The sequence below is a fragment of the Siniperca chuatsi genome, linkage group LG24 (assembly GCF_020085105.1).
Source record: "Siniperca chuatsi isolate FFG_IHB_CAS linkage group LG24, ASM2008510v1, whole genome shotgun sequence".
NCBI classification, from domain to species: domain Eukaryota; kingdom Metazoa; phylum Chordata; class Actinopteri; order Centrarchiformes; family Sinipercidae; genus Siniperca; species Siniperca chuatsi.
Window position 1 is genome coordinate 15,840,568 of NC_058065.1, and position 24,981 is coordinate 15,865,548.

Here is a 24,981-nt window from a genome sequence, read left to right on the forward strand (position 1 = left end):
ATTGCTACACTGCGGGAAAATTAATACCAAATGACGACTGACAGTAAAAAAAAATAATAATAAATGCATTGAGGTGTATATCAGGAAATGTGAGGGTTTAATGTATACAGATTTTTCAAGTGGAACCTTCTGATTAGGGACAGTTTGATAGCCTATATAATTATGTTGGGGGGGAATATGCAAAGGATAAGAATGCAAGGACACATTAAACTGACAAATATTTAAGTGGAGTTTAGCGAATCGATCTCTCCATACAGGAGGGAGTATTAGAGCTAACAATCGAGCTATTGCCGCTGATTAAAGCAACAAGTGAGCAGTCAGGTAACGGAGTTCATTTACTTTTACCAACGGCGTCAGACAAAAAAAAACATTTAAGTTATCTTAGCTGTTGCTTTAGAAAAGCTAAGCAGGCTAACTAAGCAACCTTAGCTGACAAATGTTTCAAAGCTAAAACCCATTAGCAAACTGTCTTAGCAAGCTGGTACCAATCATTTAGCAGTTTGCATACAGTTACACAGACATTTTATACGAACGGTTCCTGAGCTGTGTGGAAATTCATTAGTAAAGACAAAGAATGAAGTTACGCATAGCTAACCAGATCACCGCAGTATAACAAACCAATGTTACCACAACAAATTAGCCCCATGATACTGTAACGTTACGACTAAAAACACACAACCACGAAAGCCTCACGCGATCGTTGTGCTTCTTGCCTTGATTGTTGAGTTTCATATAACGGCACCACAGTACAAAACAGTAAAATGTTTATTTACCGTAATTGTGTAGATGCTTTGTAATCACCCGATGGGCTTTGTGGCGTCTGTAGTCGCCGTAGATTTGGTAAGTGCTGATGACTTCCGGACGATGATTTTCAAAATAAACGTCAGCATTTCTGTTTATGTTCTTCTAATGAATTTCTGACAGGCTGTACACGGATAAGCCTCCACAGACAAGGGTTTGCTGTTTATCATATATTCTTAGATACAGTCCAGTTGAGTGGAGAATTTTTAGGATTACTCTACCAATTGGTTGGAAATTTGTTTCAGATGCAAAAATAGACTTGAAAGAGAAAGCCGAAAGACAGATCTGACAACTCCCTGAATAACGGTTGCCTTTCATTTCTGCATTTGTCACACGAGAACATAACATGTTAGACTGTTACCAAATGTTCACACTGACCGGGCCGTCTGGATGTTTGACTATGACTTTCAAATAGCTGGCTAGACCACAATGCCCCAATCTCAGCGTAGTTAGAGCAACATCTTCCCTTCCCCCACATTTGATCACCCAACTCTAACTTTTAACAGATGACTACTTCTGTTTATGGTGTGTCAAAATAAAAGCACTTATACGATGTATGCGTCCTCTCGTGGTCTTATAGGGAAATTACAATTGCCAACCGCACCGTGTGAAGTTGGGTGACGTGACTGCTACAGTCTCCAGCTCCACCCTCTCATTTTGTTGTTTGGTGATGCATTTTTCTTCTGATTATTCCTTAGATTATAAGTCGACACACAATGTCAATCTGTTTTCAGCACCAAAACTAAGTTTAATATCACAAAAATATAAGCCTAATGTCAAACTTTATAGTACCCAATGAGTAGTTATATTTTCTACAGCTACTGTTTTTGCACTTATGTCCTCGTATATAACACCAAAGAAATAAACATTAAAGCCGCAGAGATACCAGTTCCACCATGTAGCTACAACATAACAATGTTGTATGTTGAAAAATTGGTATGAATCACTGTTTCTCAACTGGAAAACCTGTTGCTTACATTGTCTGTGATTGTAATGGCATTACAACAGAAAAGAAATTCTCTGTGGGAATGCAGTTGCTTTGAAGAGTGAGAAATGTAAAAACACTTCCCCAACCCCAAGCCTGGGGGAAATAAGAGAGCAAGGTACATTTCAGAAACAGAGGGTAATTTAAATGAACAAACAGACTAATGATAAAGCGAAAGAGAAAGATTACTTTAATTGCAAAATTACCACTTGGGTACCACTTTATAATTATACATTTTGTTCATAAAGCACAGTTGATGCAATATATGGAAAGTTTCTCGCTCTTTATGTTGCTCGATATTCTACGTCACCTGACTTCCTTAAGGCTTTCTGGCAGCCCTGTGCATCCCATACAAACTCTAAAGGGTACCTTGTGCGTCTGTATACAACATACAAGATAACATCGGTATCTGGCGCCCTGGGAATGAGAACGGGGTGGACCGATAGTGGATTTTTGAGACTGATACTGCTATTGACATTTTGGAGATTTAAAAAAAATCATGTAACAATATATCGTGTGATAGTAAGTTTTTTTTTACATACACATAACAAACAAACTTCATATGTGTGTTTTTTTTTAATGTGACTTACAGCATAAATCAACTTGTCAGTGCTCTCTAGTGGACAAACTATGTAATGATGACATTTTTTTCTAAATCACCTCAAACCTAATTTGATATTTCTGTCCTGCAATGTCTTGTTACTTATCGGCTGACATGCACACCGATACAGATATACAGTAGCTGCAATAAGTTTATATCAGCCGATGTATAAGCCCAGCTGATTTATCAGTCTAGCTCTAGTTCGAAGTTAAAGGAAACTTGCTATAAATGCTTCTCCTGTGGCACACATCCACTGTCACACAAACTATGGGAAGGACTCCCTGCAAAGCAGTATTGATGATGAGTGGATTATTCTGGTGAAATAAAGTAAATCTAAACCTGCTTTTTTTCTTTATGCTGTCTTTTCGTCATTATTATTTGAAAAACAACTCAATCAAGAACAGTTAAACACCTAAGGATTGTAAAATTATAGACTTCGTCCTGGTTAAACTGATAGCAGTAAATGTTTGACACAGGCTCAACTACAAAGAGTAAAAAATAAAACTACACTGACGGAACGGCCTGAGGGTCAATTGTGTGTGCGGAAGTGCGACTGAAATAAGGCAAAAGAAGAAACATAGGCTGGAACAGTTCCCGATGTGATAAAACGGTCAGTTTATACTATGCAGTTAATAACACATGCGGTCGGACTCATAATTAAGTCTGTAAATACACAAGTTGTCCCATGTTAGGTAAACGAAAGTTAATACTTTCAAGTGCATCAGAATGCCAAGGGCTGCGACAGACATGGACGTTATAAGAGAAAGTTTCGGTCGCTCATATTCGTCAGAGGATATGGAACATGCAGAATCTCATTCCTGGAGACCCGGAGTGACAGTTATTTCAAGAGAGGGACCCGGTGGGAGTGCGAGACGCCCGTTCACCAACCAGAACGGACCCAAACCGTGGTCCGTCGTCGTGCTGTCCGTAATGGGCTCCGCCGTAGCTGTGGCCGCCGTTGGTTGTTTCTGCGCCCTCATCTACCCGATACTCAAAGGTAACCGCGCGCGCCATTCAGGGGTGTGCGTGTGTGTGTGTGTGTGTCGACTCTCGCGCACACGATGCTGTGGGAACTGCTACTTTTTACTTTGAAGTTAGTGATTTGCTTAACTTGGGTGTTAGCTAAAATTAGCCCATACATTTGGACACTTCCTGGCAATTTTGGGAAGTCTTCAAATCAATACAGCAGGACATTTTACAGGAAACATTTTATCATCCTATCACCATTGCTGAATATATGCTACAAATCAGCTCATGAAATAAACTACACTCTACAGTAAATTAAAACTTGGTCACTGGTTGGCTCACTGTGAAGACTTTAACTTAATGTACTGTATACTATGTAAAATATCGTTTGAAACGATCACTTTAGCTATTTACCTGTCTGTCTGACAAATGAAGTGGTCATTGAGCCAAAAGTGAGTCACTGACATTCAGTTTTACCACATTTGTTTGACTACTATAGCACTGTAACAATAAACAAATTACAAATTAGATGATCAAAAGATTCCAAGGATTCATGCATCTGATCTATACTGTAACGTGAGAGTGAAAGTTCATTTTGACCTTTGACCAAAAGAATAGTTTGACAAAATCATCTTCACTCAAGGTCCACTTACTGTACTAGTTTATCTTACTTACCCCATATGAAGACTGTGAGATGAGGTTGACAGCTCCACAGTTGGGGAAATAATGAAACAACACAGACCCAATAACACTGCTTCTATCAGAAATAAACTATAAAATTGTAGTAAAATCAACCTTTACTGATGATTCAACAACAGTATGATATTTGCTTTTGCCAAAGAGCAAAGTGCTGCTATTCTTTGTCAGTGGTGATACTGATTGTTAGTGACTGTTTCAGAGCTACGGGCAGAGAGAGTGAGAGGAGAGGATGGGACTGAAGAGAGGATGTTGGGTGAGTATCAACATCTGTTTATTTTGTCCCAGATTCACTGCTCCATCAGGATCTTTTTTATCATCTTCATGTAGGCCTACAGTTTGGACTTTATATATTTAGCTACATGAATGGAGTAACCATATTATCTCCCACAGGTAATACAGAACTGCAGTCCTATCCTTCTACTGACAGTTTTGTTGGGGTAACCAAAATATTTAGTTTGCATTCAATAACTACAGCTCTTACGAGGTTTGATGGTGCTCATGGCAACTTTAGTTATTAAATGCTCACAAAAGAATAATTGTATTATTAGTATCAATATCAGTGTCAATATAATATCAAGTGCAGTAGTAGATACCAATTTAGACTAAAACAAATAACTTAAATACACTTTTCAAAAAAGTTTTGCAGAAATTCTCTATGTAAATATTGTAGGGCTGCAACTAACAATTATTTTCATTGTCAATTAATCTGCAATTGATAAATTGTTTTGTCTCTAAATTGTCAGAAAATAATCCAACAGTTCAAAACATAAAGATTTTCAGTTTACTAACATAAATATGACAGCAAACCCTCACATTTGAGAAGCTGGAGCCAGAAAATGCTGAGCACTTTTGCTTCGAAAATGATGTCAGCGTTTAATTAATTAGTGATAAATTTCTGTCAGTCGATTTATCTATTAATTGACTATTCCTCTCAGCTGTAAAAAACAAAACAAAAACTTGTACATTGTGGAATGAATGCTAGTAATACAGAGGCTACCTTGGAAGAGTGGCAGGACTTGAGCTCTCTATAAGACTGTATGGAAGTTCATGGAGCTCCACGATGGCACCACAGATGTAGATGTTGATGGAGGATTTCTCATGTTTTTGTAACGTTTTATTTCAGAGAACAGTAGCATCAGTGGCATGTACTTATACCCTAATCCTAACCCTAATATAACTAGGTTTCCTTTAAGCTGTGTGTGTGTGTGTGTGTGTGTGTGTGTGTGTGTGTGTGTGTGTGTGTGTGTGTGCGCGCGCGCAGGTTTCTGGAGTATCCTGGTGCTGTCAGTATTAGTAGGATGTATCTGCTGTGTCTTCTCATGGACTCTCACCTACCTTGACTCATACCAGCCTGGCATGGTTTTCCCAACACCTCTGACACTGGCCCACTTCAGGTAACACACCGGGTTACACCAGTATATCAGACTAGCATCGACCTTATAGCAAATATGAGACATCATCCAGTCATTGTGTTCCAACACAACCTTTGACCTCACTAGCAGACTGAAGGTGTTGATGTCAACATGTTAAAAACAGGAATCTGAATGTGTGTGTGTGTTTTCTTCTAGAGATGTATCTGGCCATGGTTTCCACATGAGTTATGGTGTTGCTGTCCTTAATGGCATCATGGCCATACTCACCGTCATCTGGAGCCTCACCTGACACACATACGCACACCCTCAGTAGAAATGCTCAGACGCACAGGTATCTGATACTGGGCCTATAACAGCGTAAAGGCATCTGAAAAGTTCTCCACAATTAAATTAAAATAAAAGTTTGTAATGAAAGTTTAGTCATTATGTTATGTTTACAGGCCCACCAGACACCCAGTTGAGTTGATTCATGTCATCTTTTTTACCTGTTTAACAGTTGTGAAAAGGGACTCTGGCTGTGTATAATTCAAATGTCTCGTAATAGTTTCTGCAGTACACGCCAGGTGTTTTGTATCCAAACATTTACACTGTATGCAAAAGGACAAAATTGGCCCATTACCATACCTCTTGCACCCTGTTCACATTTCAGCCATGTTTTTCAGTTGTCTGTCTTGTGCAAGTCAAGACTTTTTTCTTCAGTTTTACGCACATAACTACAGTGATTTTGTATTGTGCTGTTAGTGCTGCCAAAATGGGTCTGACCACCGCTTTGAAGCGCTTTGAGTAGTCAGAAAGACTAGAAAGGCGCTATATAAGTACAGTCCATTTACCATTTACCACACAGCACACTGCTGCTGATCCTGATCCTGTGATTGGACAAACACTTGTCACATTATTTATATACACAGTATTTACATGTTTTGTTCTGTGATGAGGGACTGTCCAATATATCTACATACATGCCAGATTAAAGCCTTTGTACTGACTTTTTAACAACACAGAAATAAAGAATGGCAGTTCAGGATCGTGTAAATTTTCACCTCAAGGTACAAAATGTCCTCCCAGAAGCATGTGACACTTAGTATACTGCTGTGTATGCCGGGCTGTTTGTGATTCAAGCTCTGTCTTACGTTGTCAAGGCTGAAGATTAGATGACTTACTGTAACTGATAACAGCTTCTGTCATTATTCTGGTTTTTATTCAGCTGTTTACTGTTTGTGCATCTGTATATGTGCAAAGAGCCCAACAAAAGTACTCTGTACTCAAAAGAACTCTGTATTTAAATGTCACACAAAACAATTCACAAGGTACTTAACAAAATCATGAAGTCGTTGGGGAAAAATGTGATTTAAAAGCATTTGTTGTGAAATCATCGTTAGAGAGTTCAATCGGGTATAATTCATCCTCACAGTCAGATGTTTATTCTAAAACTTTTCAAAGATAGTCTGTTGCTATAACAAGCTTCAGGAAAGTTATTCACACAATGCAGTTTGTATCATTTTCAAATGGAGACTGGTGAGCAAAGTTTGGTGCATTTTAATTCATGAAAAGGCCTTTTCCCCAAAAGACAAAAGCAGAAGAAAATCAAGGGGGAAAGGCAATATCAGTAAATCCAAAAGGCCCCAAAGTTCAAAATCAAGAAAGACTGGTATTTTGTATCCAACAAAATAGAAGAATTACATGTTCAGGTCTAAAGCTAGTGTTCAGTTTTGATGACATTTGAACAGCCTACAAGAGTTAAAAGTTAGAATTAGTTTTACAGTTCTTGAAAAAATGTGATGTCTTCATCATTTCCACCAGGTTGCAGTATATGACAGATTCTCTGCACCTGAGCCTTTTACAAAGCCATACCGTGTGTTTTTTTAATTTTCAATGTTTTGAATATAATGTAGATGTGTAGATGTTATAAAAACAGTTGTAAACAACTTGTATAAATGCATCAGTATGCAGCGGTGACTCTCTTGTGTTGGTAGGAAGAACCACTAAAGATCTCATCTAGTCCAGGGTTATATATATGCCAAGGGGAAAATAACTGTATGAAAAAGAAACAACATTTTACTTTGAAACCAGCTTCATTAAAGTCCAAAAATAGAAAGCATGACTCCGAATCAGGAACATGATAAAAATGAATGAATGTAAGGACATAGTTTCAGAACATCATTGGGGGTTCAGGTGCATCCTTGCCTGGAGAAAAGTTTTACAATGTCAACAGCACAGTCAGCATTAAAAGTAAAGCTAAAATATGAATGTTTAATATCTGGTGTTATTTTTGAAAGATCAAAACCAAAATATATTAGTATTCATGTGTTACTAATTAAAAAACATTAGTTTATAAAGGTGATTAAGGAATATATTTTTAATCCTGCATCTCACTGAAATACCATTGCAAGGCATAAAATATGTTGTATTGAATTCTTAATTATCTTTTGATTTTCTGTTGTTACACCACTTGTTATGAAACAGGTTCTGCAGATCATACAAGCAGCCTTAACACTCTAAAACACATTTTTAAATTGTGAAAACAGGGAGGAAAGGCAATTTCACTGCTTTTTCCCCCCATCCAGACCACATTAAAGCAGGTCAAGATCAAATACTTAGACTGTGTATAACCTATTTACAGAAAGATAGTTTAGATAGAGACCTGGCAACCCTTTACCAGAGGATATTGTTGGAAAGTTGACTCTTCTGGTCAGCAGATGGCAGCGTTCTCTCGTGGATAGCCTGCAGACTCATCAGCCTGCTGTCACTGCAGCAGACGGAAGGAGGATCTTATAAACTTGATACCACTTTCCTCACATAATGATTATTATTGATTTTATATATTATTAGAGACTATAAATCCTTTACTTCATTAAAAACATTATTAAAATAATTGTATCTATTATGTATTTCTCTCTTATCTCTTATTACTCAGTGTGATCAATTATTACACCAAAGTCTAGGTTCACCAAATACACACGCCAAAAATAAATTTACACTCCACCATGGACCCCTAAAAAAGAATTAAGATTTTGTTCTGTGGAGCTTCACCTAAATATTTAAATGTTGTTTGCTGTAATTTAGGACAAAATTATTTATCGGACCACAGGGTAGATAAGGGGACACAAATATGGTGGAGAATGAAACCAGTGAGCATCTGGTGGGAATCTGAACCACATTTTGTGAACATGTGAACTATTTCATTTTGCTGTACAAGGAAAAGAAAAGCTTAAAATGTACACACACCCTTGTCTACCCACACAGGTGATTTCTGCATGGGACATTGGACAACATGTATAACGTGTTTACAGATGTCAGTTTCATATCATTTCAAACAACAGACAACTTACAGTAACAGTACAGATTCTTTCTTACAACAGCAATACAAACAACTGAATCGGAAGTCTACTATTCAGCTCTTGAATAGCCGTAGCTGGTTGTTCCATTGATACCAAATCCAAATAATCTTTAGGCCAGTTTTCCAGGTTGAAACAATAGGCCTATTTCACAGCAGACATTTTGCTATGTCATAGCAGGTGTAACAAATAATGCTAATGGTGGCTGCATTCCATTTAGGTTTACCAGTTCCAGGGCTGTGGCACTTGATTACTGTTATTAATGACACCTGTGACTTAAATGTTATGACCAGTCAACATGTCTGCTGTAAAATAGGCCTATTAGGTTTACTCAAGTTCCAATGACTGAGTTTCTAATTCAAGTCACACTCGAGTCACTAATCTTATGATTTGCAACTTGATTTTAACACCAATCACTTGTGACTACACTTGGCCTTTTGACCTTGAATGACTTAATATCATCCCCAAATCCAAAGATTAAAAATTGTGTGCAGCCAATCACGTCTTCATTTCCCTGACAACAGATATACTTTGAATTAGTCCGTCAACAGCCAATCAGGTTGCTTGAGCAGGATGGAAGGTGCATTTGTCATTGCAAAGCAGAAAACAGACAAATAATGACTTTAGGACTTGGAAAAACAAAGTTTAGGATTTGGACGCCACTCCATTTACCTCACCTAAAATGACCTCAGCCAAGAATATTTGGGCTTATATATATGACTTGAGTAAAAATACCTAACACAGTATAATAAATAGTTTGATCATTGCAATATGTTTTCCTGTTGGTCTATGATACTCCTAGGTCATTTTCCCATTGGGCCTTTATATATATGTATATATATATACACACACACACACAGAGAGAGAGTATCATGAAAAGGAACAACAACCCAATATTGGGCTTGGCTTACTATACAGTCGACACAGCAGGACATGAAATGGGATTTCTCAGCCAGGACAACATGGCTGCAAGCCAAGCACCTCAGGATCACAGAGAAATCCTAGAAGCAGTTGATGTTCAGGGCCCATATTCACCAAACTGCTAAAAGTGTAATTTTAGACTCAAGTGTGGGGAAAAAAGTACAAATTTTGGTGACATATTACACAGACATTCATATAGGTGGTATAACTGGTATCTGGCATTCTTGCAGACTTCAGTTTGTCAGTGGGAAGTGTGTAAGGATGCATAAAGCCAGCATGTTCTATTCTTTGAAGCTGTATTCCTTTTATATAGTTGAATTGATGATCTAGTTCTTTCAGGTTCTTAGAAGAGGCTATGCAGGTGCCTGTTCCAAGAACCAGGTTTACGGAGTCATGTGGATAACGTGGCTGAGTAAAAGCAAGAATCTGCTCAGATCTGGAACATGGACTGATGTCAAAAGACCTGCTCTGGCTTTTTGAAGTTATCACATACCTCAGTAAACCTGCTTCTTGGAACAGGTCCCCCAAGTACAATTCAGCCTTGAAATCCAGCCTAGTTCTCAGTAATGGGAAAAACAAGATTTTCTGAACCTTGAACCAGTTGATCCGATTGCTACAAAAAATGATTAATTGTTTTGAAATGCTAAACACATTGCATGCTAGCTGAGTCATCGAGTTTTAGAAGTCCTTGGATATACTGTATTTTAGTAAAGTTCTAGGCTACAGTATTTTAAAATAACCGGATATAAATCTATGTCAAACATGACGAACTTCATACCTAAGTAGGCGATTGTTATAAACTGATCATTGATCATGATTTATTTAAAATGTGTGAACATACAACAGTCAGGTTCTATTTGTAGATTTGTTCTGCTGATTAACACAAGGCCCTTTGTCACTGTTCTCAGGCTTTAACTGACAATTATTTCAGTTGCTTCCTGCCTGAGTCCCCTGTCTCGTTAGTACAACCTTCAGTATCTTTGAAGATACTGTGAAGAGCTGTTTATAGTAGCCACGTCTTTTTGTACAACGTTAAAAACAACATTATTTGCATTTTAAATTATTTGCCACGCTAGCAGTGTGGCTCCAAGGATGACAATGTGAGTTAGTACACCAGTTTGGTTCAGACTGAAATCTTTCTGTTGAAATGATTGCCAAGACGTTTGCGTCACCATTTGTGGTGCCGAAAGACTGAGTCCAAATGAGTTTAGTGATCCCCTTACTTTTCATCTAACACCACCAAACAAATCAAAATGTTCACATATCCAGTGAAATCTCTCTACATCTGCTTGATGTATTTGAACAGAATTTGGTTCAGGAATTCATGGATCCCAGAGGATGAATCCCGATGACTTTGGCGATTCTCCATGGAGGTCGACAGTTTACAACTATTGGATAGATTGATATAAAATTTGGTTCAGACATTCATGTTCCCCTCAGGATGAATTGTAATAACTTTGGTAATCCTCTGACTTTTGATCTAAAGGCATCATCAGGTCAAAACTAATGACATTCCCATCGGCCTCAGATGAACTTTGTGCTTAGTGCTAATTAGCAAATAAGCATGTTAACATGCTACACATTATGTTTACATTGTTACTGTGAGCATGTTAGCACGCTGACATTAACATTTAGCTCAAAGCACGTGCAGCCTCAAAGAGTCGCTAGCGTGGCTGTAGACTCCTTCTGAAAAACTAAAAAATAAAACATTCAATAGTAAATATTATTTCTGTTAATTTAAAGATATATAGTATGATTATAAAACAACAAAAGGAACAGTGAAAATACACCCATACATAACAACAAAACATGATTAGTAGGCAAAAAATGTTGATTTCTTTGTGATAGAATCAGTTTTATTGCCAAGTAGTTTACACATACAAGGAATTTTCTATATAGTTATAGAAATTTGATAGTTATTGCATAGAGACAACAATGGGGACTAACGAACATTTACTTAGTCCGTGTGTTTATAGTACCATCACAACACACCTTTACAGTTTTGGCAAATAACAAACTATACACAGGATTTCATGTATGACCAAGTCTGAACATTTAAAAGAATTTAACAGAAATCCAAAATGAACACATTCACACAAAGCCTAGCTCTCATACAATACACTGACTCAGTTGAGATGTCAGAGGGTTTCCTGAGGCAGCATCCTCTGCTTAACTGTCCTGTCAGTGCCCTTGACTGAGTTTGTCCCCGGGCGCTGCACAGTGGCTGATGGGTTAAATGCAAAGAACGGATCTCACTATGTGTTGTACTGTGTATGATTGTGTATGTGACAAACTTGATTTGACTTGAAACTGGTGATTGCCTCCACCAACGTCAAAACAAATGAATATACTACACAGAAACCTTCTTGGGGAAAAAGAGCAGAGGTACCGTTTCACACAGCGAAGGCCAAAAGTTTTAAATCCATTCGCTTATCACCTCTGTAGGGTGAGAAAGTTGTCTTAATAGTAGTGACAAATGTGTACTTCATCCAACTTAGATAAACCTATTTTACAAATAATTACTCACTTCAATAATTCAGTATTATTCCAATGGAATTCAGTATTCTACATATATATTTCTAGCTATGAGTTCATTAACCTAAGAACATTTTGAAATGCTTGTGCACATAAATATCTAAAACTATTTGTGAAATTTTGTTGCATTTATGTAATTTGTTAAATGTGTGTGCATGTATCACCTGACATTATTATTATTCAAGCTATTTGGTTATTTGTTTGTTTATAGGAAAATGCATTTGCAAACATCATTTATTCACAAATTGTCATAAACATTCATAGTCATGTCATGAAAAAGTGACTGTCTAGAACGCGCTGATCAATAGTCATGTCATTTGTGGAGGCAGTGTATAACATTTGGCCAGTAGACCATTGCAGGTAATTCTAGTTTATATTTGGCCATATTTTTCTTTATTTCTTCAAAATTTATTTGGTTGAAGACAATTGCTTGGTCATCGCTTTTACACATTAAAGATAAGTCTGGTGATATTCTATATTTGTCTTCTTGTCAACAAATCCAGTGTTCAGAGCCAAACCAACAATGAATATATCCTAATAACAAACATTTTGTGTGTTTATCCAAAGCCTGATATACTGTATATCTTATTCCTCTGGTCAAAGAGCTCCATTGTTGTCCAGAAACTATTAAAAACACAACACTGAGCCACACTGTTGCACTGGGTGACATGTTCCTTCAATACTATGAAAACACACACACACACACACACACACACACACACAGTAGAGCGGCATGGTGGTACAGTGATTAGCACAAGGTCTCCAGGTACTCTGGCTTCCTCCCACAGTCCAAAGATATACAGGTTAGGTTAATTGGTGACTGTGATTGTGATTGCCTGGTGACCTGTTCAGGGTGTACCCCGCCCCTCGCCCAATGTCAGCTGGGATCAGCTCCAGCCCCCCGCAACCCTCTAAGGATAAGTGATAAAGATAATGGATGAATGGACACACACTGTAATTTATTTTGACTCAGTCCCACACACAATGTCCTGCTGCCGGAAATACTCACTACAGCACCAAATGTGGATTAATCCACCGCTCAAATGCAACAAATGCACTATTTCTTCCTGTTTGAGTAATGTTTGTTAAAAACTACAGTGACCATTTGTTTTAGGAAATTACTGAGCCTGACAAAGTATTTGTGTGGTGTTTTTAGATGTACATCTTCAGTGGGAAGCCGTGGGTTTGGAGCTGAGAGCTGCAGACAGGGTAGGGAAGTCAGAAAGTATTGAGAGATGGACTAACACATTGTTGGTTTTGGGCTTTTCATTGGTTTTCTTGACAACAAGAAACCTTTCCTTTAACTCCTTGAAAAAGTTAATTTTTTGTAAAAGAAACAGCTCCAAGTATTTTTGACCTTTTTAGGCACTTCCTCCAAATCCAGTAACGGATCATTTAGCAGCAATGAACATCTTGTACAGATATAAGCAGCCTAACAATACCAAACATGTGGTGGAGGTGAGCAATGTAACATTTCAAGCTTCAACAACATTGTTCATAAAAGATAGATATTGATAAGCCTGATACCGACACTCCTTATCAGAACCAATACTTATCAATGATAGTACAATACACAATCTATGCAGTTACCAGAGGAAATAATAAATATAAAAACACTGGTGGCTGGTGTCACATGTAACACAGAAGTAGCGGTGCTAATAAGGCACCATTCAGTGTTTATCAAGTTTAAAAAGGCATCAACTTCAATAAGCTGGGAAATTGACAGAAATGGAATTCTAAACATTTGTGATGTATTTATCAGATGAAGCCTTTTATCTGTGATCAGCAAAGTGTGGTCTTTTAAAGCTGTATTGATAAATTTTTTTTATGTTTTTATGTTCTCACTGAATCAAATGACTATTTCAAGTGAAAGGGGTCATTCATATTTGTGAACCTATGAAGAATTATAACCCAACCCTGCAGCTCTACAGAGCTTTACAATCTCTTTTCACTCATTGTTTTGGTTATAATGGTTATTTTCTGTATACTTCAGTCTCAGTGCTCTTATAGTGTCATAAAAGAAGTTACCAGAAGCAGCAGGCAGCTGTTTTCAGCAAACCAATTGAAATAAACCCACTGTACGTCTGTTCAGCATTATTTGGAAGTGTGTAAACAGCGTTTGTTGTCCACTACACCTCTGTTCCATGTGTGCTGGATATTCAAGTACAAGAAACTCTGCAGCTGAAGAGATTACTGAAGCTCACCTTGTAGAGTCACTGTGCTCACTCACCTTTGCTGCGTTAGTATGTGAGAAACTAATCAGTATCTATCATTATGTGCCATCAGCAGGTGCTGGCATCACTGATTGGAGGAGAGTCTGACTCTGTTTCTGTTGGGCTGTTGGCCAGGACCTCCTGCTTGGAGCGCCTCCTGGAGGCCAGTTTGCAAAGCCCAGCGAAGAGGAAGACCACAGAGATGACAGCAAAGTAGCCGCCATAGATGAGGAACTGAGGGAAGGAAAAAAAAGAGAACTATTAATCAAAAAATACACTGTGGGAGGTGGATTAACAGCATAGGTGCCTCCATGTTTGTTGTCATAGGCATCGGGGGGGGGAATGGAGATGGATTGTACTTCACCTGAGTACAGACACCGAGGCCGAGGCCAGCTGAGTCCACCACCACCACAGTGAGCAGAGACTGCAGCAGCAGAGCCATGAAGGTGTTCACTCCAAACACCAAGGCGTAGCGCTGCATGTTGAGGCTGGCTGCAATCTGATATCTGATAGGTCAGAGGGCAGACAACAGGAAAACATTGTGATATACATGAGGATCTATAATACAAGGTCTCTCCTTGATTTATACAGCAGTTTGGCAATGGACAGCAATAAGAAAGCTGAAATAATACGTGTAATGCAACTTGGAGTGTAGTGGTGAACAAAGCTGACATACAATCCACCCACAACCTACTGCCTCAACTAAAGTATAAACAGAGGATTGAGATCTAGAAATAAAGAAACACAGAGGAAGAACACAAGATTCCCTCATGAACCTGCAGCCCTGCTATTTGTTTAAGCTCATGTTTGGTTTTTGTTGGGGTGGTGTTCCCACACTTTTCAAAACAGAACTTATTTAAATACCTGGAGATCAGAATCAGGTTAATTGCCAAGAAGGGCTTGTGTCCACGTAGCGTTTTTTTTCTCAGCGGCAGCATCTTTTTTCAATTGTTCCCAATGAGAATAGAGCATGCGGCCGCCTAGAGAAAAAGCACTGCACCAAGCGTCTTTTTTTCAGAGCACTCCGACTTTTTTGTGCGGCCGCTCCGAGCGCTTCCAGTTTAAAATCTCTCCCTTTTGAGAAAGCCGTTGGTGTTGTCACCGTCACTGCTTTGCAACCAATCATATATTAAATGGGCCGGGACTCGTCACTCTGGTAACCAAGAAAATGGAGGAGAAAGTTGTTCTGGCCATGTCTGTCTATCCTGAGCTTTGTGAAACTATCATACATATACATATAAAAACTATTATATTTATATATACACATATAAACAGAGACAGAAAAGCCCATTTGTGGGAGCAAATTGGCCAGACACTGTTGTCGGTGAGTGATGTGTTTTTATCACCCTGCGCATTGTAAACTTGTTAGCTGTGTAGTCAACCCTCTATTAACTTAACATTTTTTTCCTCTCACTGCACAAGCTTTATCCAAGTGCTCCCCAGCGCCCTGCCAGCGCTTTTCTGCCAGAAAAAAAATGCTATATGGACACAAGCCCTAGTTTTAGACAAACAAGGAATTTGTTGTGGTATTTTGGTCCATAACAATAAACATTAAGTAGAAAATATAAAGAATGATAAAACAAGTACTGCAAGTCAAGAAGCATAAATAGAAAACAGAAAATTGACAATAAGATTTGAAAAAAAAAATTAATAAAACATGTACAATGTGCAAAATATTTACCAGGGAATGTTGAAAAAGTTCACAATAAATATTTTGATGAATGTGCTTCTTATTGTGGACCTCTCATTTCAAACAGTTGGGTTAGTCTATAGACCAGCCCCTAGATGTTTAGACACTATAATCAATGGTTGCTGCAATCTGGACTATAGTTACACAAGTTTCCCTTTTCTCTCTTCCCTTTTCTCTTTACAGTTGTCTGTGAACATTGAAACTGTCTCTAAAATAAGGTTTGCAAAAAGAAATGCTTATGCAAAAAAAGTAAAAAAAAATTACTTTGGAAAAACATTGCTGGTTAATTTATAGTAGGCAAAATATGTCTGAAAAAAGGGTCAGCACCCATGTTAACAAACGTTCCCCAAACAAATCTGTTAATCGGTAAATCTGCTATAAATATATGTTCCATTCTGCATATACCCTTCCTCCAAAGCACTTACATCCTTTCTATCACTTGGACTAACCCAATAAAAACTAGAAAAAAGATCAGAAACAGATGCTGACACAAACTTACACAGCTCCAACCTGTCGTGTTCTTTAAAAAACAAAACAAAAAGAGCACGCAAATAAGAATTAATATAACAACCTGACCATAACCATTTTCAGGACAACTTAATGCTCCAATGAACATTTTGAGCAACCTTCTAATTTTCTAGATTCAGACTCAAATTCAGATTCATTTCCACAGAAATTTTTCAGACAACCGAGATAAACCGCATTTGCTTAAAAGCTTTATTTGTTCAAGTTTCAGTCTTAAATTAATCTATATTAATATGCAGTGACTGACTGAGTGAGGAGAAAAACTTAATGCTGCCTCTTTGTACTCACGTAGCGACAGTGATGAGTAGCATGTATGTGGCTCTGAAGATGATGTATGAGCTGTAACACAGCAAGATGTTCATGTCCATGACAAACACACACACAGCCATCAGCAAGGAGAGGACACACAGAGTCAGCTCCCCCCACAGAGTCCAAGACACAGGCAGGTAGCCCACCAGCAGAGCTGCCAAAGCCCCTGTGGACAAGCAGAACTGTTAGAAATACTGTTCATTCATACATCACTTCATAGACATCTGTATGTAAAACCTGCTGGCCACACTTACAGGGAGAGTAATTATATCTTAAGACATTTTCCAGTTTGACAAAGTAATTATAACTCAACTGAGTGAACTCCCTCCGTTCCATGAGATGCAATCAAAAGCCCCAGAAAAAGCTAGTAAGTAGACCTTGAGTTTAGATTATTTTGTCAGTCTACTTTCAAGCTCGACATTTTACAGTTAATTCCATCTAAGAAAGCACATCGAAACAGCGAAAAATCTAAATCTAAAAAATGCCCACACATCATTTTTAAATCTGATAAGTGGCAACCATTTGTTGCACCCACACCTAGCAGTGTGGACAGTGTCTCTACGTAGCCGTTGTAGATTTCATATTCATGGGATGGACGAACATTCTCCCACAGTGCCTGAGCGTAGTTGATAACCTGGAAGTAACCACAGGTGGCCAGAGCCCACCACAGCGACCAGGCCAGCAGGGGGCGACATCTGTAACACTGCAGGAAGTCATCAAACAGCACCCGCAACACGGCCACAAGACCACTGTTATGACTTCCTGGCTTAGAGGAGCTGGATACCTGCATGGAGAGTAGGGGAGGTCAAACATGGCCAAGTGACCAAGTGTGTCTCTTCATACAAATACAAGTATTCACAAAATAAGAGATGAATCCTTATCATGACCCTGGTGTGACCTGAACAGATCAGCTTGCCACTCACTGTGGAGACGTCATGGGAGCTCAGAGGCACTTTGTTCTCTGAATCTTCAGCCTTCTCCATAAGGGCTGTGCCACACCGTAGCCTCTCCTCCACTGCTTCTGGACCCTTGTGGAAGAACAAGCTCCTCTTGGGCATGGGTAGAAACCATGGAGCAACAAAGGCCACAGCAGCTGATGTCAGAGTAATGATGACAAGATGAAGCAGTTGAACTTTGGCCAGAGAGAGTAGGAGCTGACCAGTCAGAGATCCAGCAGCTGATCCAAACAGAGTGATGCTGCGGCAGTAACTCGTCACTCTCTTGTAGTGTGCTGGCTCCACCACGCTGTAGATGTAGGAGTAGTAAGCCACCTCAGAGGCCGTGGCCAGCCCAAAGAAAAACTCCAGGAGCTGCATAGCTAGCATGCCCTGTGCCTTAAGCAGCATAACATAGGTAACTACTAAGCTGGTGGCCTGCAGGACCAATACAGGCTTATAACAGAGATAGTCAGTGGCCAGGAAGATTGGAAACAGCAACACCAGGTAGGAATATGTCCATATTGGATAGATTTCATTGACGACCTGCAGAGAACAGATGAAGATTTACAGTAATAAGATTTCAATTCCATTCAATTTACTTTATTTTAATTCCCTCTGTATCAATGCTGCTTTCCAGGGAGTCCTTTTAGTCCGTGGCACTATAATACTACAGGCTCCTCTTTCAGTTACTTATTACTAATCCTAATATTAATATTGTCACATTGCTGTCAGTACTAGCCATCTGAGAAGTTTTTACAGTCTTGATGCGATCCTTCACAGTTCTCAGAGTCTAGAGTCTTGGCATAATCGTATTCAAAGGTGACCTTCCAGGCATCAACCCATTTTCTGACGTTTTCCAGGTTTCATTTAGGCTTGCTACCACCTCAGACATATTTGATGATGTTATGGATGCGAAGATGATGGAATCATCCGCATAGAGGAACATGTTGTTCTCACTAGGGATGCAACAATACATCGGCTAAACATTGGTATCGGCCGATATTCGCCTTGTTGACGCTTTGCGCTGGCTAAAGTTTGTGTTGATTATTTGTATTTGTTGTATAGCAGGTTAAAAAGGCTGAAGAAGTTTTTTTTTTTTTTTTTAAAAGAATCATTTTCATGTGAAAGGTTATATTAAAAAGGTTGTTTCAGAATTGTTTTTTTTTTTTTTTTTAAATAATGAAGATTTCTTTGTTTCCCTAGCACTAAATGGGGAATAAACAACAAAAACAAAATAAACAACAAGAAAAACATTGGTATCGGCCAAATTGTTATTTTAAACATCGTATCAGCCCAGAATTTCACAACTGGTGCATCCCTAGTTCCCACATTGTTCAACAACATCATCTATGAAGATAGAGAATAATAATGGGCCAAGAATGGATCCCTGAGGTACTGATGCAGTGATGGGGCATGGTGATGAAGACTGACCAGAGAGCACAACTCTGATTAATCTTCCTTGGAGGTAATTCTGTAGCCATACAGCAGGTAAAATAAGTATTGAACACGTAACCATTTTTCTCAGTAAATATATTTCTAAAAAAGGTGCTATTGACATGAAATTTTCACCAGATGTTGGTAACAACCCATGCAATCCACACATGCAAAGAAATCTAACCATTGATGTCCATAAATTAAGTTATGTATAATAATGTTAAATGACATAGGGAAAAAGTATTGAACACACTTACTGAAATTCATTTAATACTTCGTACAAAAACCTTTGTTGACTGCTTCAAGAGGCCTCCTGTATGGAGAAATGAGTTGCATGCATTGCTGAAGTGTGATTTTGGCCCATTCTTCCACACAAACAGTCTTCAAATCTTGAAGGTTCCGTGGGCCTCTTCAATGAACTCTGATCTTCTAGTTTTTTCCATAGATTTTCAATTGGATTCAAGTCAGGTGATTGGCTTGGCCATTCTAGCAGCTTTATTTTCTTTCTCTGAAACCAACTGAGAGTTTCCTTGGCTGTGTGTTTGGGATCATTGTCTTGCTGAAATGTCCACCCTCGTTTCATCTTCATCATCCTGGTAGATGGCAGCAGATATTTTATCAAGAATGTCTCTGTACATTTTTCCATTCATCCTTCCTTCAATGATATGAAGTTTGCCAGTACCGTATGCTGAAAAGCAGCCCCACGCCATGATATTTCCACCTCCGAACTTCACTGTTGGAAAGGTGTTTTGGGTGTGATGAGCAGTGCCATTTCTCCTCCAAACACAAAATGATGAAATGATGTTCTTTCCACTTCCGGATTATGGCCCAAACAGTGCTCACTGGAACATTCATAAGTTTTGAAATCCTTCTGTAACCAATGCCATTAATATGTTTTGCAACAATAAGGTTGCAAAGGTCTTGAGAGAGCTCTTTGCTTTTACCCATCAGCCTTTTTATAGGCCATCAGTTGGGATGGAACCAACTGATATTAATTTGCACTGACAAGGGACAGGATTGCTGTCTAACCTTTTTGCACCTCCCTTTCTTCATGTGTTCAATACTTTTTCCCTGTGTCATTTAACATTATAACACATAACTTAATTTATGGACATCTATAGTTTGATTTCTTTGCATGTGTGGATTTCATGAGTTGTTACCAACATCTGGTGAAAATTTCATTTCAATAGCACCTTTAGAAATATATTTACTGAGAAAAATGGTGACGTGTTCAATACTTATTTTACCTGCTGTATGTGTAGTCTTCCAGTTATGCCTTTTTATGTGAGTTTTACACAAATGCCACTGTGCCAGACCTGGTCGAATGTGGGCTTTATATCTAGCACAACAATGCACACTTCACCACCTTTGTCAAGGATGTTGTTCCATGTCTGGGCCAAAACTAGCAGCTGCTGCTCATTAGCTATCTTGTTAGATCTTAGTGCTGCATTCGACACCATTGACCATCACATCCTATTAAAGAGACTGGAACATTTATTTGGCATTAAAGGAACCGCACTAAGCTGGTGTAAATCCCATCTATCAGATCGATCTCAGTTTGTACATGTTAATGGTGAGTCCTCCATGCACGCCAAAGTTAGTGACGGTGTCCCACAAGCTTCTGTGCTTGGAGCGATTCCATTCACCTTATATATGCTTCCTTTAGGCATTGTTATTAGGAAACACTCCATAAACCTTCATTGTTATGCAGATGATACCCAATTATAATCAAGCCAGATGAAACTAATCAGTTAGCTAAACTTCAAGCATGCCTTAAAGGACATAAAAACCTGGCTGACCTGCAATTTTCTGATAAACTGTTAAACTCTGACAAAACTGAAATTATTTTACTTGGCCCCAAACACCTCCGAAACACATTATCTAAACATATAGTTACTCTAAATGGCATTGCACTGGCCTCCAGCATCACCGTAAGCAACCTCAGAGTTATCTTTATTCAGGATTTATCCTTTAACTCCCACATGAAACAAACTTCAAGGACTGCCTCCTTTCAATTACATAACATTGCAAAAATCAGACACATCCTGTCTCAAAATGATGCTGAAAAACTAGTCCATGCATTTGTTACTTCTAGGCTGGATTATTGCAATTCCTCATTATCAGGCTACCCGAATACGCCCCTTAAGACTGATTGATCTAGAATGCTGCGCCACGTGTACTGACACGGAAAAGGAAAAGAAAGATATCAAATTTCTCCAATTTTAACTTCTCTGCACTGGCTCCCTGGAAAATCCAGAATAGAATTAAAAAATCCTTCTACTCACCTACAAGGCTCTTAATGGAGCTGGGAAGACTGCAGGGTTACTACTAAATGGACTGTACTTGTATAGCGCCTTTCTAGTCTTCAGACTACACTACATATCACATTCACCCCATTCACACACATTCATACACTGACGGCAGATGCTAACTGCTCATCAGTTCAAAGAAACTAACTAAGGCACACCGAAGGCACAGCCCTCGGGAGCAATTGGGAGTTCAGTGTCTTGCCACCGCCAACCTTCCGATTGGTAAACGACCCGCTCTACCACTCAGCCACAGCCGCCCCTTGTCTCCAAAAGTAAAATAGGAGCCAGAGCCTTCAGTTCTCAAGCTCCTCTCCTGTGGAATCAGATCCCAGTTTGGGTTCGGAAGGCAGACACCATCTCCACATTTAGGAGTAGGCTTAAGACTTTCCTCTTTGATAAAGCTTATACAGTTAGAGCTGGCTTGGGTGAGCCCTGAACCATCCCTTAGTTATGCTGCAATAGGCCTAGACTGCTGGGAGACTTCCCATGATGCACTCAGCTCCTCTCTCCTCCACTACCTCTCCATCTGTATGCATTTTTATCCCATTAATGTATGTTACTAACTCGACATCTTCTCTCTCCCATAGTTTTGTGCTTTCTCGTCTCTCTCCTTCTGTCACTTTCAGCAGGTATTTCTGGAGTCTAGATCTGTGATTGCAAGCCACCGACTGCCCCCATGTTCCGGCTGAACACCCACTGCTGCTGCTGCTGCTGCTGCTATTATTATTATTATTATTATCATTATTATCATCATCATCATTATTTTTTATTAATATTACCATAGTGGTAATAATAATTAAATTATTATATTATTTAAAAATTCTACGTGGAATTTGCATAGTGCCCCTCCCGTGTAGAACAGTATCAAAAGCCTTTTTTAAGGAATAAGGTCCCGTTTAGACAGATTGCTTTTTGCAGGCTGCGAAATGCAAGGGACACCGCACTGCCTTTTTTGTTTAAGCCTACAATTAAGAAAAAAAAAAAGAGCAACTTGTTGCGTTTTTTTGTTTGTTTTGTTTTTAAATTTTTACTTAGCAAAAACCGAATCTGTCCTTAGCCTAACCATGATTTTGCTGTGAAGTAACCTCACACATCGGATTCGATTGGACAATGGGGAAAAAACGCAAATGACGTTGGGCGCTTTTCTGCTCCAAGTTGAGGTTTGTTCAACTCAAGGCGTTCACAGTGCTCCTGCAAAAACGTGAGGCGCTCTGGGTGTCTAAAACATTAGATGGCACTTACTGCCTATAGAAAACTGGAAAAAGATGCCTCTCACTGCAAAAACTTGTGTCCTGTCTGATCAGGGCCTAATGCAGCAGTGACTTCCTGTCTATTTGTGGCTGATAAGTTTCATTTTCTGAAACTGCTTTGATTTACATTAAGGTCTTGTCAAAAATCTGCTTCTGCAGTTTCTCCATGACTTTAGATGCCATACAAAGGATGGATACCGCACAGTAATTTGCTATCATTCAGGGCAAAAAAAAAAACCCAGATTTATCACTGCTTCTCTTTTTGAAAGATTTTTCTAGGCCAGCTTATAACTTGATGCAGGTAATTATTTTAGGATTAACCAGAAATTCCAAAAGCATCTGACCAAAGAATCCGGCCATTTTTCAAGAGGAATTATTCTGTCTGAGGCAAGTATGTCTGGGCCTGTTGTTGGGGCCTGACAAAACAAAAAGGACTGAGCCATTAGAAGACATCCAGCCCTAGTGTTTTCTATGGGGTTGGCTGCTATAACAGCAGAAATATGGAGCTTAATAAATATTTGGGTGTCATTTTCTGTGTAAAATAGATTTAAATTGTCATTTCACATTAAGTGCCTCAGCACAACCCACTGCTTGTAAACCAGTGAGCATAGGCTTTCCTTTTATGCTAAAGCAAATGTATAAAACTGCATGCTAAGAAAATGTGGATGGGTGAAGAAATGGAGACAAATAGCAGAGGCAGGGCCAAATGATGAGGAAACATGTTCAGCATGAAGAATCTGTGTGAATGCGCTCTAGTTCTGACACAAGCAGCTCTAGTGGTGGTGTAACAAGGAAAAGCACAACGCAAACATCATTGCTTTATTCTGTGTCCTAAGGCTAAGAAACGTCTGCGGTGGAAGAACATCACATAGGCTACTGCATGTGTAAAGACATGGTGAGGCCCATCCACACTGTTGAGAGAAGTTGCTTTAAAAGGATTAGTTCATCCAAATTACAAAAAACTAATTTTCTTAATCACAGTATCTCTAGAGGCATTTATCTATGCAGATCATTTCTGTTTGATTTGTCCAGGTTTTGAGAGATCTGTCTCTAAGATTTTTGCCTCCACCCCAATACAGTGGAGGTGAATGAAATTTAGTTTGTCTTGCACAGCAGTGAATAATATATATTTTTTAAATATTAAAAAGAGCAACATCTTTTTCCAGAATACACTGTCAACAGTTTCCATAGGGACTTTTTTTTTCATCAAAGAAGTAATAAAAGCGGAAGCCCGTGAGGATAATGCACCGGCACGGAGCCTTATGAGCAGGTGCTCTCATTCCCACAGAAGTGATACGCAGTTAACGTTGGTGCATATAGACTGTTTATGACAATTCCTACAGCAGAGCCTTGTAACATTTGTCTCATCGCCAGGATTGAAAAAAAAATGTATTCCAAATTTTACGTTTCTTTGTATTTTAAAACTGGCTTCTTTCAATTACTCGAATATATGCATCAGTATGACGTAACTTAACACAGTAACGTTAATGTAAAACGGTTATTGAATAAGACGCACAAACCGGTTTTTATTCTGCTGCTGAGGAAATGGGCAAATGTGTGCAGAAGAAGCAAAATAATAATTTCACTCAAACGTATATTACGTCAAAAGTTATAACGCAATACAAGGTCTTGTAAGCAGTCAGTGCTAACCGCTCAGTAGCCTTTAGCCCAGCAAGGTAACTCACCTGAATCTCTGTCAGGTTCTTATCTGGTCCCATCAGGTAGGCGGTGAGGAAAGGCTCCGATGGCCGGAAGCTGGAAAAGAAGCCGTACACACAGAGCAGAAGAGTCGGGTAGAGCACAGACATGTTGGATAAACACAGCATGCATACCACACTACCGCACCGCACTCCGCTTCTTCTCTGGTGGTGGTTGTGTTAATGACTGGTGTCAAATGGACAGCCATGATGTACACTACCGCCACCAGCTGGTCTGACTGTGGAGCAGCAGCAGAAGAGAAGAAAAATGATTCGTGCTCGACAAGTTCTCTCAGAAAGTAAAAAAATTACCATTTTTTTGTTTGATAAATTTCCAAAGAAACGTCCAATATAGTATTGTTTGGTTTTCCTTTTTGTCGTTTATGTACCTAAGATCTAT

General features: G+C 38.9%; 3 protein-coding genes across 5 annotated transcripts in view; 1 reads left to right on the forward strand and 2 right to left on the reverse strand.

Annotated features, from left to right (window-relative positions):
* The window catches only part of arhgap1 (Rho GTPase activating protein 1), a 37,021-nt gene extending 36,103 nt beyond the window's left edge, over positions 1-918 (reverse strand). For both annotated transcript variants that reach the window (XM_044188391.1, XM_044188390.1), the window contains exon 1: positions 774-918. The gene's annotated coding sequence lies outside the window, so the exon portion shown is untranslated. The remainder of the gene's footprint in view (positions 1-773) is intronic.
* Positions 919-2,467: 1,549 nt separating this feature from the next.
* On the forward strand, positions 2,468-6,446 carry arl6ip6 (ADP-ribosylation factor-like 6 interacting protein 6). 2 transcript variants are annotated; one of them, XM_044188404.1, is made up of 4 exons: positions 2,482-3,384; positions 4,252-4,305; positions 5,314-5,446; positions 5,621-6,446. In XM_044188404.1, the coding sequence occupies exons 1-4, from the start codon at positions 3,114-3,116 to the stop codon at positions 5,712-5,714; spliced, it is 552 nt and encodes a 183-aa protein (XP_044044339.1). In that variant the 5' UTR covers positions 2,482-3,113; the 3' UTR covers positions 5,715-6,446. The 2 variants fall into 2 exon arrangements, with proteins under 2 accessions (XP_044044340.1, XP_044044339.1); XM_044188405.1 differs by lacking the exon at positions 4,252-4,305 and having other exon boundaries at positions 2,468-3,384.
* A 5,065-nt stretch (positions 6,447-11,511) lies between these two features.
* On the reverse strand, positions 11,512-24,770 carry slc19a2 (solute carrier family 19 member 2). The gene is made up of 6 exons (XM_044188059.1): positions 24,570-24,770; positions 17,877-18,434; positions 17,491-17,737; positions 16,933-17,119; positions 14,794-14,935; positions 11,512-14,663 (listed from the first exon to the last, which is right to left on the reverse strand). Exons 1-6 carry the CDS (start codon positions 24,708-24,710, stop codon positions 14,499-14,501), a joined length of 1,440 nt encoding a protein of 479 aa, XP_044043994.1. The 5' UTR covers positions 24,711-24,770; the 3' UTR covers positions 11,512-14,498.
* Positions 24,771-24,981: the final 211 nt, after the last annotated feature.